This window comes from Enhydra lutris, unplaced genomic scaffold, assembly GCF_002288905.1.
Source record: "Enhydra lutris kenyoni isolate GAN:26980312 unplaced genomic scaffold, ASM228890v2 scaffoldscaffold75, whole genome shotgun sequence".
Lineage (NCBI taxonomy): Eukaryota > Metazoa > Chordata > Mammalia > Carnivora > Mustelidae > Enhydra > Enhydra lutris.
In genome coordinates, this window is record NW_019154159.1 from 449,004 (window position 1) to 465,847 (window position 16,844).

A 16,844-nucleotide genomic window follows, 5' to 3' on the forward strand; every position below is an offset into this window, starting at 1 on the left:
CCAAACCCCCCTTACCCCAGCATTTTCAAGCACAATGGGAGGGCGGCAGCGCCATTTCCCTGCCTGGTGCTCTATCCCCTGTGCCTACGAGGCCTAGGTCACACATCACCTTCCTGAGAAGCCCTGAGAAAGAACTAGGCTGAAGGGCTTCAGCATCCAGGGCTCCACAACCCAGAGCGGCCAAAGCGGTATATTTAGGTGAACGGAGGGTCCTGGGGCTCATCGATGCCCCTAGCACTCCCCATCCACCTGGCTGGCAAAAAGCCTTAGGATATTATTACCCTGTAATTCGTAGCCAGAGGTGACCAGCTCAGGGCTGGGGAGCAGAAGGTGCCAGCATCACCGGGCTTTTTGGGAAAGATCAGAAGATAGTGTCAAAGGACCCGGACTGGGGTGCAGGGAATTGATGCCCGCGTTTCAGATGGGGAGTCCCGGTCGAGGAGGCTGGGTTGTGCCCCCTCGTCAAGTGCAAAGGTGTCTGGAGGTTCTTCTGCCTCGACACTTCCCCACATGGGCGCCCTCCGACTCCTCTTGGTTCCCAAGCCCCCTAGTGGGACTCTCTGAAGCAACATCAACCCTATAGCACCCTTGCGACCACGGAATCCCTTCAGCCATAGTCCTACGGCACGAAGCGCGCCGCGCACGCGCGCCGAGCTCAGCAACAGCCCCGCCTCTAGCTTGCCTCGACCCGCCTCTTCCGCCCCCTGGGGCGGGGCTAAGCGTGGCTTCCGCCGGAAACCTAGAATCCAGCCGAAAATCAAGCTCTGAAGTTGCTGTCTGGGTGGTGCTCCTGGCTCTTTCTCGTTTCCCGTTTCCAAGTTTAGGTTTTCACGCCCACCTCTAAGAAGGTCCTGAGACCCCACGCCACCCCCCATATTCCAGTTTCGGCAGCAAATTACTGCAGAACCTGAAGCCAGGGAAGGAACCCGTTTCCGTCCTCACCTCCCACAGTCTCCTGCCCTTTTCCCCGCCCCCTCTGCCGCCCTGACCATGGCCCAGAAGCCGAAGGTAGACCCCCACGTCGGGCGCCTGGGATACCTGCAGGCACTGGTTACGGAATTCCAGGAGACGGAGAGCCAGGGTAAGAGCGGCAGGGTGGGGGGCAAGGGACGGGGCAGGGGTCCGGCCGTGACAGCCGCCCCAGACCTGGCTCCATAGCCACTTTTCCGCCGCAGATGCCAAGGAGCAAGTACTGGCCAACCTCGCCAACTTCGCCTATGATCCCAGTAACTACCCGTATCTGCGGCAGCTGCAGGTCCTTGATTTATTCCTCGATTCCCTGTCGGAGGAGAATGAAACCCTGGTGGAGTTTGCAATTGGTAAGTATGGGGCAGGTCTCCCAGATACGTGATTTAACTTCGTGAAGTAAGTTAGTTAAAAGCCAGTCACTGGGGGGGGCGCCTGGGTGGCTCAGTGGGTTAAGCCTCTGCCTTCGGCTCAGGTCATGACCCCAGGGTCCTGGGATCGAGCCTCTCTGCTTGGCAGGGAGCCTGCTTCCTTTCCTCTCTCTCTGCCTGCCTCTCTACCTCCTTGTGATCTCTGTCTGTAAAATAAATAAATAAAATCTTAAAAAAAAAAAAAAAAAAGGCCAGTCACTGGAAAAGGAATATTTTAGGGAGTTCCTCTGTTGAGAAGGCGGATCTTCTCGACATCTGCGCCAGCGATGCCTTCGCCACCTCCTGGTTCACACATTGTTCCAGGTCACAGCTAGCTTGAATCGGATCTGGAACCACTGCCCAGGAGTCCCTCTGCATGTCTGCATGTCTGCCTTTCCTCCTATTTAGAGATGAGATCATAAACGAGGGAATGGATTGAAGCCACTTGAAGGGAAAAAAAGTTTATAGAATCCCATTTTTAGTTTTTAAACTTTTTAAAGATTTTTATTTGAAAGAGAGAGAGCACGAGCAGGGGGAGGGGTGCTGAGTGCAGCTCCCATCTCAGAGCTGGATCACAGGACCCTGAGATTATGATCTGAGCCGAAGTCAGACCCTTACCCAACTGAGCCATTCAGGCACCCCTAGAAAGGTGTTTTTAAACATCTTTATTTTAATGTGGTAATATCAAGGAAAGTAGAGGTGACTTGGAATGGCTTATACCTCCTGTAGTTGTTATGGTCTAAGACCTGTTATTCAGTGGACAGATACTTATTTGGCATGTACTGTAAGGTACTGTTCGAAATGCTGGAGAGATGATGAACAAGTGGAGGGAAGGTCTTTGCCCTCAAGGAACTTGCATTCTAGTGGGGGGAGACACATGGTGAGCAAACCAGCAAAAAAGCTGAGGCTCTGAAGAAGTAAACAGGGTGATGAGATAGAGCAGAGAGCTGAGGTGGAGGCTGCTTCAATTCTGCGTCATGGGAAGGCATTCTAGGAAGAGGCACAGCATGGGCAGAGACCCTAAAGCGGGAGGAGCCAGAAAGAAAGCTGATGTGGCAGGCTGTGGGGAGTGCAGCAGAGTGGTACAAAATGAGGTTGGAGAGGTGGGCAGTACCAGAGTTTACTTGACTTAGCTCTAGGCCATGGGAAAAAGCAGTTTATTCTGAGAACAAACAAAAATTCTTTTTTTCAGCATGCATCTTAAAAAATAATATTTTTCTGGGGTGCGTGGGTAGCTCAACAGGTTAAGCATCTGATTCTTGATTTCGACTCAGGTTATGATCTTGGGATTGTGGGATCGCCCTGTGTCAGGCTCCAGAGCTCAATGTGGAGTCTGCTTGAGATGTTCTCTCTCCCTCTACCTTTCCCTCTGCAATTCCCCCTACTTGCACACATGCTATCTCTCCCTAAATAAATATTTTTAAAATTAAAAAAAAAAAAATAGGGGTGCCTGGGTGGCTCAGTCATTGGGCGTCTCTTCGGCTCAGGTCATGATCCCAGGGTCCTGGGATTGAGCCCCGCATCGGGCTCTCTGCTCGAGGGAGGCCTGCTTCTCCCTCTCCCACTCCCCCTGCTTGTGTTCCCTCTCTCACTGTGTCTCTCTCTATCAAATAAATAAAATATTAAAAAATATATATATACATATATATATATATTCTGCCCCCCCCCCGGGTGCCTGGGTGGCTCAGTTGGTTAAGCATCTGCCTTTGGCTCAGGTCATGATCTCAAGGTCCTGGGATCAAGCCTGCATCGGGCTCCCTTGCTCAGTGGGAACCTCCTTCTCCTCCCTCTGCCTGGTGCTCCCCCTGCTTATGCTCTCTCTGTTAAATAAATAAATAAGATCTTTAAAAAGTAAATGTTTTCGGGGTACCTGGGTGGCTCAGTTGGTTAAGCCTCTGCCTTCAGCTCAGGTCATGATCTCAGGGTCCTGGGATCAATCCCCGCATCTGGCTTTCTGCTCAGCGGGGATCCTGCTTCCCCCTCTCTCTCTGCCTGCCTCTCTGCCTATTTGTGATTTCTGTCAAATAAATAAATAAAATCTTAAAAAAAAATGTTTTCTACACAGTGAAAGGAATCTTATTTACATAGAGAAAGAAACCGTTTATAATTATTCCATTATCACCTAATACCTGGTCATGCAGATTTTTCTAATAGTTCCCAAAGGGGCATTTAATCTGGTTTTTATGTTCCATCTCTCTTTCTGTCTCTTTTTAAATGAACTTTGTATTTTATTATTTATTATTATTATTTTTTTATTTCTTTACTTTTTTTTTTTTTTCTTTAAGTTCTCACCCAGCATCGGGCTGGAACTCACAACCCTAAGATCAAGGGTTGTCCCGGATGCTCTGGGCATCTGGGACACTCAGTTGAGCGTCCAACTCTTGATTTCGTCTCAGATCATGATCTGAGGGATGTAAGATGGAGCCCCATGTCAGGCTCTGTGCTGGGTGTGGAGCTTGCTTGAGATTCTTGACACCCCCTTCACACTCTCTCCTGCACACACGCACACTTGTTCTCTCTCTCTTAAAAAAAGAAAGAAAAAATCACATTCTCTACTGACTGAGCCAGCCAGGCACCCCCATGAATTTTCTATTTTAGAACAGTTTCAGAAAAATTGCAAGGGTAATACAGAGAGTCCCCATATATGCCATACCCAGTTTCTCTATTATTAACCACTTACAATAGTATGGTACATTTGTTAGAATTAATAAGCCCGTTTTTTAAAAGATTTTATTTATTTATTTGACAGAGAGCACAAGCAGGGGGAGAGCACAAGCCTCAGGCAGCCCCGCCTGTCTGAGGGCAGAGGGAGAAGGAGAAGCAGGCTCCTCACTGAGCCCGGAGCCCAAGATGAGGCCCAGTCCCAGGACCCTGGAATCACGACTTGAGCCTGAGGCAGACACTTAACTGCCTGAGCCACCCAGGCAGCCTTTGATACATTGTTATTTTTTTAAAGATTTTTTTTTTAAATTTGTTTATTTGACAGAGATCACAAGTAGGCAGAGAGGCAGGCAGAGAGAGAGAGAGGAGAAAGCAGGCTCCCCGCTGAGCAGAGAGCCCAATATGGGGCTCGATCCCAGGACCCTGGGATCATGACCTGAGCCGAAGGCAGAGGCTTTAATCCACTGAGCCACCCAGGCGCCTCTGATACATTGTTATTAACTAAAATCCATGCTTGATTCATTTCCCTAGTTTTTCCCTAACGCCCTTTTACCATTCTAGGATCCCATTCAGGATACCATATTACTTTTAGTTGTCACATCTTGGGCTCCTCTGGACTTGGGCCAGTTTCTTAGACTTACCCATTTGGGTAACATTGATGGTTTCCAGGAGTGCTGGTCAGGTATTTTGTAGACTGTCCCTTAACTTGGATTTGTATGATGCTTTTCTCTTGATTAGACAGGCTGGGTTTTAGGGGAGGACAGCCACAGAAGTAAGTGCCGTTTTCCCCACATCGTGTCATGGAGCTGTGCTGTCAGTGTGACTTCTCATGGTTGATCATGGCCTTGATCACCAGGCTGAGGTGATCAGCTGGTACTAGTACTGGTCAGGTTTCTCCCCTGTAAAGTTACTCTCTTCCTCCTCTTCGCATATTGTAGTCTTTGGAAGGAAGGCGCTACACAAATTATCTCTTTTAATCACCAGTAGACTGTTTTCATGACACTAATTATTGAAGGATCCAGACCAGTTCTGCAGAATTTTCTACCTTCCTCCTTGTTTCCTAATTGTCTGGTTGCCTCTTTATGGTGTCGTTTAGCTTGTTCCTCTTTCCCCTTTGTTCCTGGAACCTAGAAGTTAAATTGAAGGCCTCGATAGAGCAGGTCCCACTGTGTAATGGTTAGCACTCTGGAGCTTGAAGGCCTCGGTAGATTCAACTAACACTTTTTTTTTTTTTTTGCACTGAATACATCAGGTAGGTGTGTTGTAAAATTTAGAAAGACTATCCAGGCTGGCCCCTACTGTTCGGGGTGCGTGGGGCTACGGTACAAATGGGGGCCATCCCTCCTCACCACAGTAGGTCTCACCCATGTGTGTGGACATCTCGGCTGTATTCATACCTGAACTGTGGCCATTCCTTGGACTTAGAGTCCACCCGTGGGAGTCAGGATCCAAGAAAGAGGCCCGTGCAGCTGGGGGAGCAGGTTCAGGGCCTGGAGCCCCAGGTATGGGGGAAAGGAGGATGGGCTGTGGGTGGGCTCCCTGCACTCTTCAACCTGTGGAGAGGGCCATACAGATGCCCCTGGAGATCATTATGCTAAATAAATTTCTAAACATTGGTCACTTTAAGATTTTCTTCTGTAGAAGTCCTCCATCCCCTCCCTGTGCTCCACAGCTTCTGCCATATGAATGGTGACAGTGGTCCCTGAGACGCACAGCCTCCACCAAGGAGTGATGGAGCTCCTCCAGCTCAAGCTTTGGACGAGTGTAAACTTGGATAAAAGGAGCAGTCCCCCACAAAAAGTTTGTGCAGGGTCAGGAACTTGCCCAGGGCAAGAGTACTCTTAAGACCCTGGGCTGCTGAGTGGGAGATTGGGCCTGGCCTGGGTTCTTGCTCTCCTGGGCAGCCTCCCAGAGTGGGTGATGCATCTGTCCCTTCTCTGAGATCCGTCTCCTCACCTTGCTGGCCCTGCATTGCAGGACTGTCGTGGGGAGCAGAATGGGCTCCGTGAAGGCACTGGCTGGTCACTTTCTTAGTATCTTCATCCCCAGTTTTCCTTTTCCCTGCCGCTTTTCCTCATTTTCTCTTCCTCATTTTCTCTTCCTTTCCTTCAACCGGCACAAGGTTCCTAATCCCCAGAGTAGTCGCTTTCTCAGCGTTGAATCCCTCCATGGGATTGTCTGCAGAGTAAATTTCTCTTGTATTTTTTGTGCATGACTTACGAGGAGAGGCCCAGTAGTACTTAGATGCATATTTTGTTACTGCTGTCATTTCCTTTTCTCTGCATGTCGCCGGCCCTGAATGGGAAACACTGTCAGGTGCCTTTTTGGCTAACAGGCTCTGTGTTGTGCTTTGTAGCTTTGACTCTTTTATCTCTGGTGGCAGGGATGAAATTTATCTCCACGAGGGCAGAGCTCAGCTTTGCTTATCTCTGCAGTAGAGGATAGAAGGGCCTAGAAGGTGTGGAGTATGGGCCCTAACTCAGTGATGTAGCCCTGAGCAGGACTGATTCTAGAGTGACCGCAGAGAGGAGAGCTGGTTTAGATCACCTCGGGCTCGCAGAACCAAAACTAGTGTCTCTTGGTTGGCAGGGAGCACAGTGAGTTTGATAAGAGCTGGGCTTTAGGGTCAGGCAGGTCTGGGTCCAAGTCCTCGCTCTCCCACTTAACTCTGGGCATGTGATTTCCTTTCTCTGGTCATCTGTTAGGTGGGGCATCTGCCTTGCAGAATTGTTGAGAGAATTAAATGAGACAAAGTGTCTGTAGCTTCAGGATCCTCTAGGCCTCCACCCAAGGGCCTGGTGTCCAGTCCCTTTTGAGGATAAACAGTTTTCTCATGTCTCAAAGAGGTGAGGTGGGATGGCTTACTGTAGCCAGTCCCCTAGTTACAGAGCCAGTGCCCTGGGACTTAGAAGGACTTACAGTACTAGCTAGCACTTTCAGAGCACCCTCTGTGTGCCCAGTTCTGGCTCCTGTGCTTTGTCACCTTTGACCCTGAGACACACTAAAAGTAGGTGTGCTCAGAACCTCCATTTTCGGGGTGCCTGGGTGGCTCAGTGGGTCGTGATCTCAGGGTCCTGGGATCGAGCCCTGCATCAGGCTCTCTGCTTGGTGGGGAGCCTGCTTCCCACCCCCCTCTCTGCCTGCCTCTCTGCCTACTTGTGATCTCTCTCTCTCTCTCTCTCTCTGTGTCAAATAAATAAATAAAATCATTAAAAAAAACAAAAAAACCTCCATTTTCCGTGCAGAGTCTGAAGCTTAGGAAGGATCAGTGGGTCGGCCAAAGGTTTAAAGATGGCCAGCCTGGAACGGAAACCCAAGGCTGTCAGAGTCTAGAAGAGAACACAGGAGTTCCCCCATTCCATGGATTGTGGATTGTGAAAGCTTGCAAGGCACTGCAGACCCTCCATTTCACTGATGAGGAAACTGAGGCATGGACCACCCAGCCTCAGCTGATCAGTGGCAGGTCAGGGTCAGAACGCGGGCTTCCATCCATCCTCACAAACCAGCACGATCGCAGGCATCTTTCCAGGTGGTGCTGATGCGTTCAGCTCTGAGATAAGACCTCTCCTATCACGTGGCCCTGCGGGCTCTGAGGGCTGAAAGCGGCCACAGTCACTCACCGGTGGCAAGCTGGTGTGCCTGACTGTTGACTTCTGTGGAGGCCACTTCCCGTGACCCCTCAGACACCCTGGGCAGGATAAGTGTAGCCTTCAAGATGAATCTGGTTACCAGGATTGCCAGTAACACACAGGGCTTTTTGAGTCTCTGTACCTTCCCCTTTCTTGACCTTTTGTGGATTTGCACATTTAGAACAATTGTAGAGCTGTTTAACCCTTTTGTTGTCGTCCTGCTAGGGCTCTGTATGTGTCACCAATCACAAGGCCCGTAGTACTAAGTCCTCTTTACGTGTGAGGAAACAAGTCCTCAGTGAGGTTAGGTGTGTTGTCTGAGACTCCCACTGTTCGTGATGACTGGAGCCAGGAATTTACCCATCCTGCCTGGATCCAAATTCTGTCCCCAGGGGCCCTGGCTGACGGAGCCAAGACTCAAACTCCAGAGTGTCCTCTTTCCTTGTTCTTTCTTTCCACCACACCTTGCACTTTCACACTGTCCTCCAGGTGTTTCTGGTGGGAAGTCATCCCTGCTCCTACTGGTGGTGCTCACAGTTCAGGCCACGTTTGATTGGCAACTAAGGGAAACTGCCACTGGGAGGCCATACTGGTTGGCCCCTGCTTGGGGTCGGGGGGATGGGAGTGGGAGAATTATGAAGAACCAGCTATAAAGCCAGGATCTCAGTAAATACCCAAGTGGGTGAAAGAATTTGGGGCTCTTGCTCCAAATAAAAACTTAGACAGCCTTTGGCATTTATTTGGGAATGTTTGCCCAAAGCACTGTTGGTTGATTCTCAGGTGTTCTGTACGCAGCCTATGCGTCTCTCCTAGATGCTGTATGGAGATAGAATGGAACCAGGAGAGAACTCTCTGCCTCCATGAAAACTGGTTGAATCCTAGGATTTCACAGAATACTTGGCAGTTTTGTTACTAGAACAGGATTCAAATAGGTGGCCTCCCAGAATTCATGTTAAATTGTTTTCCTGTGTTCTATTTCCTGCAATACATATAGTTGCCACCAGATGGTGGTGGTGCTCAGAAAAAGACTGGTAGGGGCACCTGGGTGGCTCAGTCGTTAAGCCACTGCCTTCTGCTCAGGTCAGGATCCCAGGGTCTTGGGATGGAGCACCACATCAGTCTCCCTGCTCAGCGGGAAGCCTGCTTCTCCCTCTCCCACTCCCCCTGCTTGTGTTCCCTCTCTCACTGTCTCTGTCAAATAAATAAAATCTTTAAAAAAAAAAAAAAAAGCCTCTGTATGTCCCTTCCTGATCCAGTTCTTTACTGTCAGAGGTGAACACCTTCCTGACTCATAATAATTTAAGAATCTCTGCGTGACTCGGTCATTAGAGCTTGCAACTCTTGATCTAGGGGTCATGAGTTCAAGCCCCACGTTGGGCATGGAGTTTACCTTAAAAAAAGAAGAAAAAAGAAAAAATTCCTCAGCTACCCATCTGTGGCAGGATTCCCCTTATAGAAAGGAGGTGATGTCTGTGTTCTCACCCCACTGCTCCCTTCCACGCTTAGCTGGAGCAGGGCAGCCAGCCTCTGCCATTCCTCCCAGACTTGCAGAGACCAGCTCCCCTTCCTCTGAGTTCTGTGCACGAACACACCTTGTCTCTCTGTGTGTGTGTGTGTGTGTGTGTGTGTGTGTGTGTGTTAATTTATGTGACTACATAATTGAGTCACATGGTACAGAATTCAGAAAGGTATATAATAAACGGTAACTCTCTCTGTAGCTTTTTCTGGAAGTAACCATTGTTACTAGTTTCTTTTTTATCCTCCCAGAGATATTTTCAGGATTTACAGACAAATCTGTACATATTTGCATGTATACCTTTTGCCAGTTCTACATGTCTGATAGTATATGTATATTCTGTTTTTTATTTTTTTAATTTAGCATCATGTTTTAGTGCACCTGCAGTATCAGCCCACAAAGTTGCCTCATTCTTTGCAAATGTTGCATGCCATTCCCTGGCACCCAGGGATTGGGTTTAGCTACCTCTTAGGGGTGGACATTCAGGTGGTTTCCATTTGCTCTCCCAAGCAGTGCTGCCGTGGATAACCTTATTTGTATGCCATTTCTCCCCTGTAAAGGTATACTGGTGGCATAAATTTCCAGAAGTGAAATATAGGTCAGAAGTATGAAAAGCCATGTTTTCTCTGCTTTTGATTTAATTTAATTTGATGTTTGTTATGATGGGAAGCATTCATGAGTTTAAGTCAAAACTATACAAGGTATTTTGAGAGAAGTGTCCCTTCTATCCCTATCACTTTCACCCCATTCCCCTCTTTTTTATACATAGGGGTAACTTTATACACTGTTCTATCCCTCAACATTTAAGTTTCAGAACTGTTTTCAAAATGCTAAATTAAGGGGCACCTGGGTGGCTCAGCGATTAAGTATCTGCCTTGGGCTCACGGCATGATCCCAGGGTCCTGGGATCGTGCCCCACATCGGGCTCCCTGCTCAGCGGGGAGCCTGCTTCTCCCTCTCCCCCTGCTTGTGTTCCCTCTCTCGCTGTCTCTCTCTCTCTCTCTGTCAAATAAATAAACAAAATCTTAAAAAAAAAAAAAAAGATACTAAAGTAAAACCCAAGAACAAATAGTCTTGAATGAAGATTTTTGTTTGGGATGGGGAGCAGCCCGCCCAGCGCCCTGGGGTGGCTATCATGAGATGGAGTAAAGTCTCGGGTCACTCTCCTAGGGCTTGCCCAGCCCCCAGCCGCTGGCTAAGCACTTATGGGCATGAGCTCATGTAATCCCCAGAACAATCCTTAGACCCTCCTGTCTCAGCAGCAGTGCCCTACTTGCTGTGTGACCTGAGATCACCTACCTGACCTCTCTGAGCCTCCAGAATGTTTCCGTCTCCCCCAGAAAGGTCCGTCACACGCTCTCCCAGTTAGTGTCTTCTACCCGCAGGTAACCACTGTTCTAACCCATGGGTTTTGCCTAGTTTGTTGTTGTTTTAAGACTTTATTTTGGTGAGTGATGGAGCATGGAGTCTGCTTGGGATTCTCTCTCCCTCTGTACCCTTGCCCCATGCTCTTGCACATGCAATTGCACGCCTCTCTCTAAAAAAAAAAAAAAAAAAAAAAAAAATTATCTTTTTTAAGATTTTATTTTACAGAAAGAGAGCATAAGGAGGGGCAGAGCAGCAGACAAAGGGAGAGAGAGAAGCAGACTCCCCACCAAGCGGGACTCAGTCCTAGGACCCTGGGATCATGACCTGAGCCGAAGGCAGCCGCTTAACCGACTGAGCCACCCAGGCGTCCCAAAAAAAATTTTAGTTTTGAGCAATCCCCACACCCAATGTGGGGCTTGAACTCGCAAGCCCGGGATCAGGATTTGCTCGCTCCACCAGCTGAGCCAGCCGGGCGCCCCTGTTTCGCCTGTTCCCGAGCTTCGTCTTAGTGGAATCACACAGGGTGTACTCCTGGGTCTGGTTTCTGTCACTCAGCGTTTCTGAGATTCGCCCACATTGTCACCGTGTCGTTCGCTCCCGTCTTGGTATGCATACGCCACAGTCTGTTCGCCCAGGTCACCTGCCGACGGAGGCTTGTTTGTGGTGTGGAGCCTTTGTGCATAAAACTCTCGTCAACGTTTGTACGCGAGCGCTCTCGCATCCATAGGTACTCCTTTCTCTCAGGTTCAAGCACAAGTGAGTTGCTGAGTCACAGGGGAGGTATACGCTTAACTTCAGCAGAAGCTGCCATGTATTTTCCAACCCGGTGATGGCGTGTGAGGCTCCCAGCCACCAGCCTATGAGGAGTCCCCAGCCCCACCTCCCACCAACCCTTAGTCTTGTCAGTCTGTTCTGGTTTAGCCATGACAGTAGGCGGGGGAGGCACCTGGCATGGTGTGAATTTTCATTTCTCCGAGAGGTAGTGACGAGCACACTGTCACACATCACTGTCCTTATTCAGGTCTCTTCTCGTTTTTACAACATGTTTATCTTTTCTTGATAGGCAGTGATATATACTCTTTATGTATCCGGGAAGAAGTCTTCTTTCAGATACATAGTTTATTAATATTTTCTCCTTTTGTCTTTTCACTTTTTTTAGTGATGTCATTTGGTGAGTTTTACTTTCTAAATGAAATTTACCTTTAGGGGCGCCTGGGTGGCTTGGTCAGTTAAGCATATGCCTTCGGCTCTGGTCATGATCTCAGTGTCTTGGGCTCCCCAGCTGGGAAGCCTGCTTCTCCCTCTGCCACTCCCCCTGTGTGTGTGTACACACACACACACACACACACACATACACTCTTTTTCTCTCTCTCTCTCTCTGCCAAATAAATAAATAAATAATCTTAAATGTAGCTTTAAAAAAAAATCATTTTCCGGGGCACTGAGGTGGCTCAGTTAAGCGTCTGGCTCTTGGTTTTAGCTCAGGTCATGATCTCAGGGTCCTGGGATGGAGCCCTGGGTCTGGCTCCGTGCTCAGCGGGGTCCGCTCGAGGTGGTTTCTCTTCCTCTTCTGCCCCTTCTTCTGCTCGTGCGCATGCGCTCTCTCTTGCTCTTTCTAAAATAAGTGAGTCTTTTAAAAACTCCTTTTCCTGCACATAAAAATAACATTTTCTACCTTGTTTCCTCTCCACAGAAAACAAAACAAAACAAAAAAAACAGGAAACAAAGTATTTTTGTGGAAGTAAACTTAGAAAATAAAGGTGAAATGACTCCTGATCCGTTGCAGAGATAAGCCTTGTTAACCTTTGGCTGTGTTTCCAGCTTGTCTTTAGTTAACGCGTCTGTCCGTTTATTGAGCATCTGCTATATGCCAGGCCGAGGTGACCGTTTGAGACAAGACAAATTCCCTCTCTGGTGGAAGTTGGGATTTAGTGGGGACCTTCAGTAAACCTGACAGATAACTTCGGCATGAAGAGGAGACACAAAGGAGGTAGGGGGAGGGTGCTGGGGAGACGGGCCGTGAGGGCGGTCGTGGAAGGCTCTCAGAAGAGGTGACACCTTGCTGTACTTAACTCGTTCCATTGCAGTTTTATCATATATACAATTTGATGACGTTTTCCCTCCTTAACCTTATGTTGCAAGCATTTTCCCCTAGTACTCTTTGAAAACATGATTTTTAAGAATTATAGAATTTCCCATCATATGGACAGACGGAACTGGATCCAACCAGCTTACTCTTGCTGGGTATTATTTAGGAAGTTTCCAGTTTTGTGTTCTTCTTTTCCTGTAGCCCTCCTTCGTTCTTCAGGGCAGGCTCACAGAGGTAGACTCGAGAGGGCGAGCTCACTTCGCTGTGGCCTTGGCTTCTCCTGGGTCCCCTGGCTCCATTTTTGGTGCTTCCATTCAGACTCCTTGCCCCCTGAAGCCCTTCTCTTTCCAAGCACTCACTCTTGTTTTCTACTCTTGAGGATCGCTGCCCGCAAAGTGGAGGGGCTTCAGGAATGCCCTGGGGTTGGGTCCCAGGCAGTGGCAAGCTCTGGCAGGCACAAGATCCATCCTTGGAGACTTCCTAGGTCTACAAACAGGGAGCAGATGGGGCCAGCTATCCAGAGGCCGCCTGGCTTAGCCCTCCATCAGATGCCATCTGATTATCCCCCAGCCTGGGTGGCAGTGTCCTGCCCAGGCACATCTCTCTGTGATGATGACTCAGTGGCCAAGGGTGACTCAGACTTCATCTTATCATACTTTACAGCAGAGTTAAATCCCATCGCCTGCCCCCAGTCAGTTAATCTACAGTGGGTAGGAGATTGGTTCACCGCTGGCAGTTCAGAAGAGATGGCGTAGCTGTGTCCAGGAAGCCAGAAGCCCACCAGACCGTGACATAGGCCTTCCCATCTTCTGGGACTTCGGGCAACTTACTCAACGGCCTCAGCTTCCACTAAAATCAGGGTGGTGGTACCACTTCCTGGGGTTCAGTCGTGTTCCCAGCACGTGTCCAGTGAGCGTCCAGTCGCAGGTGCCTGGGATGCTGCAGTAAACCAGAGAGCGGGGCCTTGCCTTGTGGTGTCGTGACAGGGACGGCACAAGTACGGAAGGCAGTCCGCTGGACGCCCCAGGATGTGCTGAGGTAGTATCAGCAGGCCAGGTCTCTGCGTGTCCCATAGGGAGGCACCTCTCTGTCAGAGTGCCTTGTCTCCCTTGCCTCATGATTGCGGGAGTGACCCTCAGCTGCTTCCTTCCCTCAGAGGTGCTCTGAGCCACAGTTGGGTCCCTGAACTGCGGAAGTCCATGGTAGGCGACATCTCAGGGAGCCAACTGCCCAGCCTCCAGCCCTCTGCAGTACAGCCCCTCTCCCCAGCTCAGTGCTCTAAGCTCTTCCAACGGTACTCGTGGAGTGCTTCTTGACCAGGCACCAAGGACCTGTGGGAACAAGATGGCCACAGTCTTGACCTTAAGGCACCTGCCTTCTAGTGGGGCTTGGCAGCTAGTGAGCAAGAAAACAAACCTGCCAGGGTGGTTTCTCAAGGTTCTAGGCCATATGAAGAAAATTGCAGAGATGCGGGGACTGCCCTGGATGTGGTCGGAGTGGGATATTCCGGGGGACCCTTACTGGTGAGGGTGCAGTGACGTGTTGGTTACCAGCCCAAGGGAGGCAGCATGTGAAAATCTGGGCCCGGAAGGTCCCAGGAAGGGCTGAGGCTGTGGGTGCCAGAGAAGGACCAGACGGCGCAGGGCTGTGAAGATGTCAAAGGGGAATTTGGATTTTATTCTGAACGCAGGGAGAAGTCCCTAGAGGCTGAATGGATAAAACTTCTAAAGATATTTTCCTATAGCAGGACTCAAACTGACCCAGGTACCGTGAGGGAGGGTGGCAGTGCCAGACCTGGGCAGACTCCTGCCTCTGGAAGAGGCATGTCCCTGCCAGCCCCCACCTGTCCCCCGCTTCCTGTAGCATTTAAGTAAATTACACTGCATCCGTAAGGTAGCACACTGCACAGCCATTAAATGACACAGTGGTTGTAGATCTGTTGGCATGGAAAGATGTTCCGAGTCCATTGCTGAATGAAAACAGCTGACTTACAAACAGGAAACTACCACATTTTTATTAAATGTTCACGTGTATCCACATTTTTTTAAAAGATTTTATTTATTCATTTGGCAGAGAAACAGCGAGAGAGGGAACAGAAGCAGGGGGGTGGGAAAGAGAGGAACAGGCTTCCCACCGAGCAGGGAACCTGATGTGGGGCTGGATCCCAGGACCCTGAGATCATGACCTGAGCCAAAGGCAGAGGCTTAACCCACTGAGTCACCCAGGCGCCCCTATATTCACGTATTTTGAAGTTGAGGAAAGGAAAAGCAAATGTTAGATGGATGGTAGGATTAAATTGGTTTATAATTTGGCTTCTAGTACTTTTAACAGCTTTATTGAGATAACTGATATATAATAAGCTGTACATCTTTAAAGGATAGTTTGATAAGTTTTGGCATATATACATGTGTGAAATCATCACCTGACCTATGTTTTTTAATTTTTTTTTTTAAAGATTTTACTTATTCATTTGATAGAGAAAGACAGGAGAACGGGAACACAAGCAGGGGGAATGGAAAGGGGAGAATCAGGCTTCCTGCTGAGCAGGGAGCCCGATGTGGGCCTCAATCCCAGAACCCTGGGATCATGACCTGAGCTGAAGGCAGACGCTTAACCAACTGAGCCACCCAGGCACCCCTGTTTAATTCTGTAAACTGATATGGGCTTTATTTTTTGGTTGGGGTTGGTCTTTTTGGTTGTGTTTTTGCTTAAAAAAAAAAAACCATATTAACCATTTAACTGGCTGAACCAAGGAGGAAAGGGTTGGTACTCGCTTCCTGAAGGCTAGGCTCTGGCAGGCAGGTGGGCCTTCAGGAGCCTTGAAGGGGTGGATACCAGAATGGACTTTGGATCCCTTGTCCCTGGGACAAAGTGGGCAGAGGCGCTGGGAGGGGAGGTGGGAGAATGCACAGGCCTCAGGCATCCTGTCTCCTCTTGTTCTTCCCCAGGAGGCCTCTGCAACCTGTGCCCAGACAGGGCGAACAAGGAGCACATCCTGCAGACAGGGGGCGTCCCACTCATCATCAACTGCCTGTCCAGTCCCAACGAGGAGACCGTGCTATCTGCTGTGACCACGATCATGTACCTGAGCTCCCCAGGCTCCGGCTCCCCCCCTGAGCTGACCACCATGCCCGTGGTGCAGTGCATGCTGCGCTTCTCTCTCTCAGCCAACACGAGGCTCCGCAACCTGGCCCAGATCTTCCTGGAAGACTTCTGTTCCCCAAGCCAGGTGGCGGAGGCCCGCACCTGGCAGGCCCACTCTGCCCTGGGGATCCCACTGCCAAGGACTGAGGCCCCACAGTAGCCCAGATCCAGGGAGACCTCGCAGCCATGACGCCCTGTTAGAGATGAGGCCACAATCCTGGTGGGGGCTCGGAGAGCAGGAGCTGCCTGGCTCCCGCTGAGCATTTTTCCCCAGAGGTGCCCTTTTGGCTATTTTAAAGGTGAGTTTTCTCAGCGTGACAGGTATTTACACTGTGGTGAGGGGCACTGAGAGAGGAGGCCAGGCTTTGGGATACAAGGAAGAGCACAAAGGCAGTGCCATTTCCATAGGTTGGCTGTCAACCCGCTGGAGGTCAAGCTCCTGCCTCGCCCCCTCCCCGCAGTGCCTCACTGCCAGGGCATCAACATCACGTGAGAAGCAGTTGGGACCCTAGATTCAGAGGCTTTAAAGGAAGGAGCTTTTCATGAAGAACAGCTGGGCCTGGGATTAGACTTGCTTGTGCTTGAGGAAACAGGAATTTTCCTTTAACAGAAGTATCTGAAATAATCTTGAAGAATGGAAATGAGAAGCCAGCTTGGGGCTCCGAGAAGGTGTCATGCCCACTCCAGGGCTACAGAGGCTGGGTACCTGTACTACAAGCTCCCCTGGCTGGATACTGGGTATGGTTGATGCCGGCCTGGAGAATTCTGTGGCCTGGGATCAACATTTTATCCACAGCAGTCTATCTGATGGGACCCCCATGGAAAGTTAAGAGTTCAGGAGCAGTGGGGAGCTTCATGGCCTCCCTTTTGCACTCCCTCAAGGTTGACCTCTAACATAGCCAAGGAAAAGCAGATGCAAGAGAGGTGGTGTCTGGTTGTGAAGGTGGGTCAGGTTCTGGAGCCACTGGACTATGGACAGGAGGAGGGAGGAGAAAGCCTCCTGTCAGCCTGTATTCCACCTGCCCCTCCCAGGGCTCCTGTCCCTTTACCTTCCCAAATAA

General features: G+C 49.7%; 1 protein-coding gene across 2 annotated transcripts; it reads left to right on the forward strand.

Moving 5' to 3' along the window:
• Positions 1 to 757: 757 nt before the first annotated feature.
• Positions 758 to 16,800, forward strand: LOC111160333 (armadillo repeat containing 7). Of its 2 annotated transcripts, none has more exons than XM_022523371.1 (3): positions 758 to 1,081; positions 1,176 to 1,319; positions 15,588 to 16,800. In XM_022523371.1, exons 1-3 carry the CDS (start codon positions 991 to 993, stop codon positions 15,941 to 15,943), a joined length of 591 nt encoding a protein of 196 aa, XP_022379079.1. In that variant the 5' UTR covers positions 758 to 990; the 3' UTR covers positions 15,944 to 16,800. The 2 variants fall into 2 exon arrangements, with proteins under 2 accessions (XP_022379079.1, XP_022379080.1); XM_022523372.1 differs by having other exon boundaries at positions 1,176 to 1,255; positions 15,588 to 15,923.
• Positions 16,801 to 16,844: the final 44 nt, after the last annotated feature.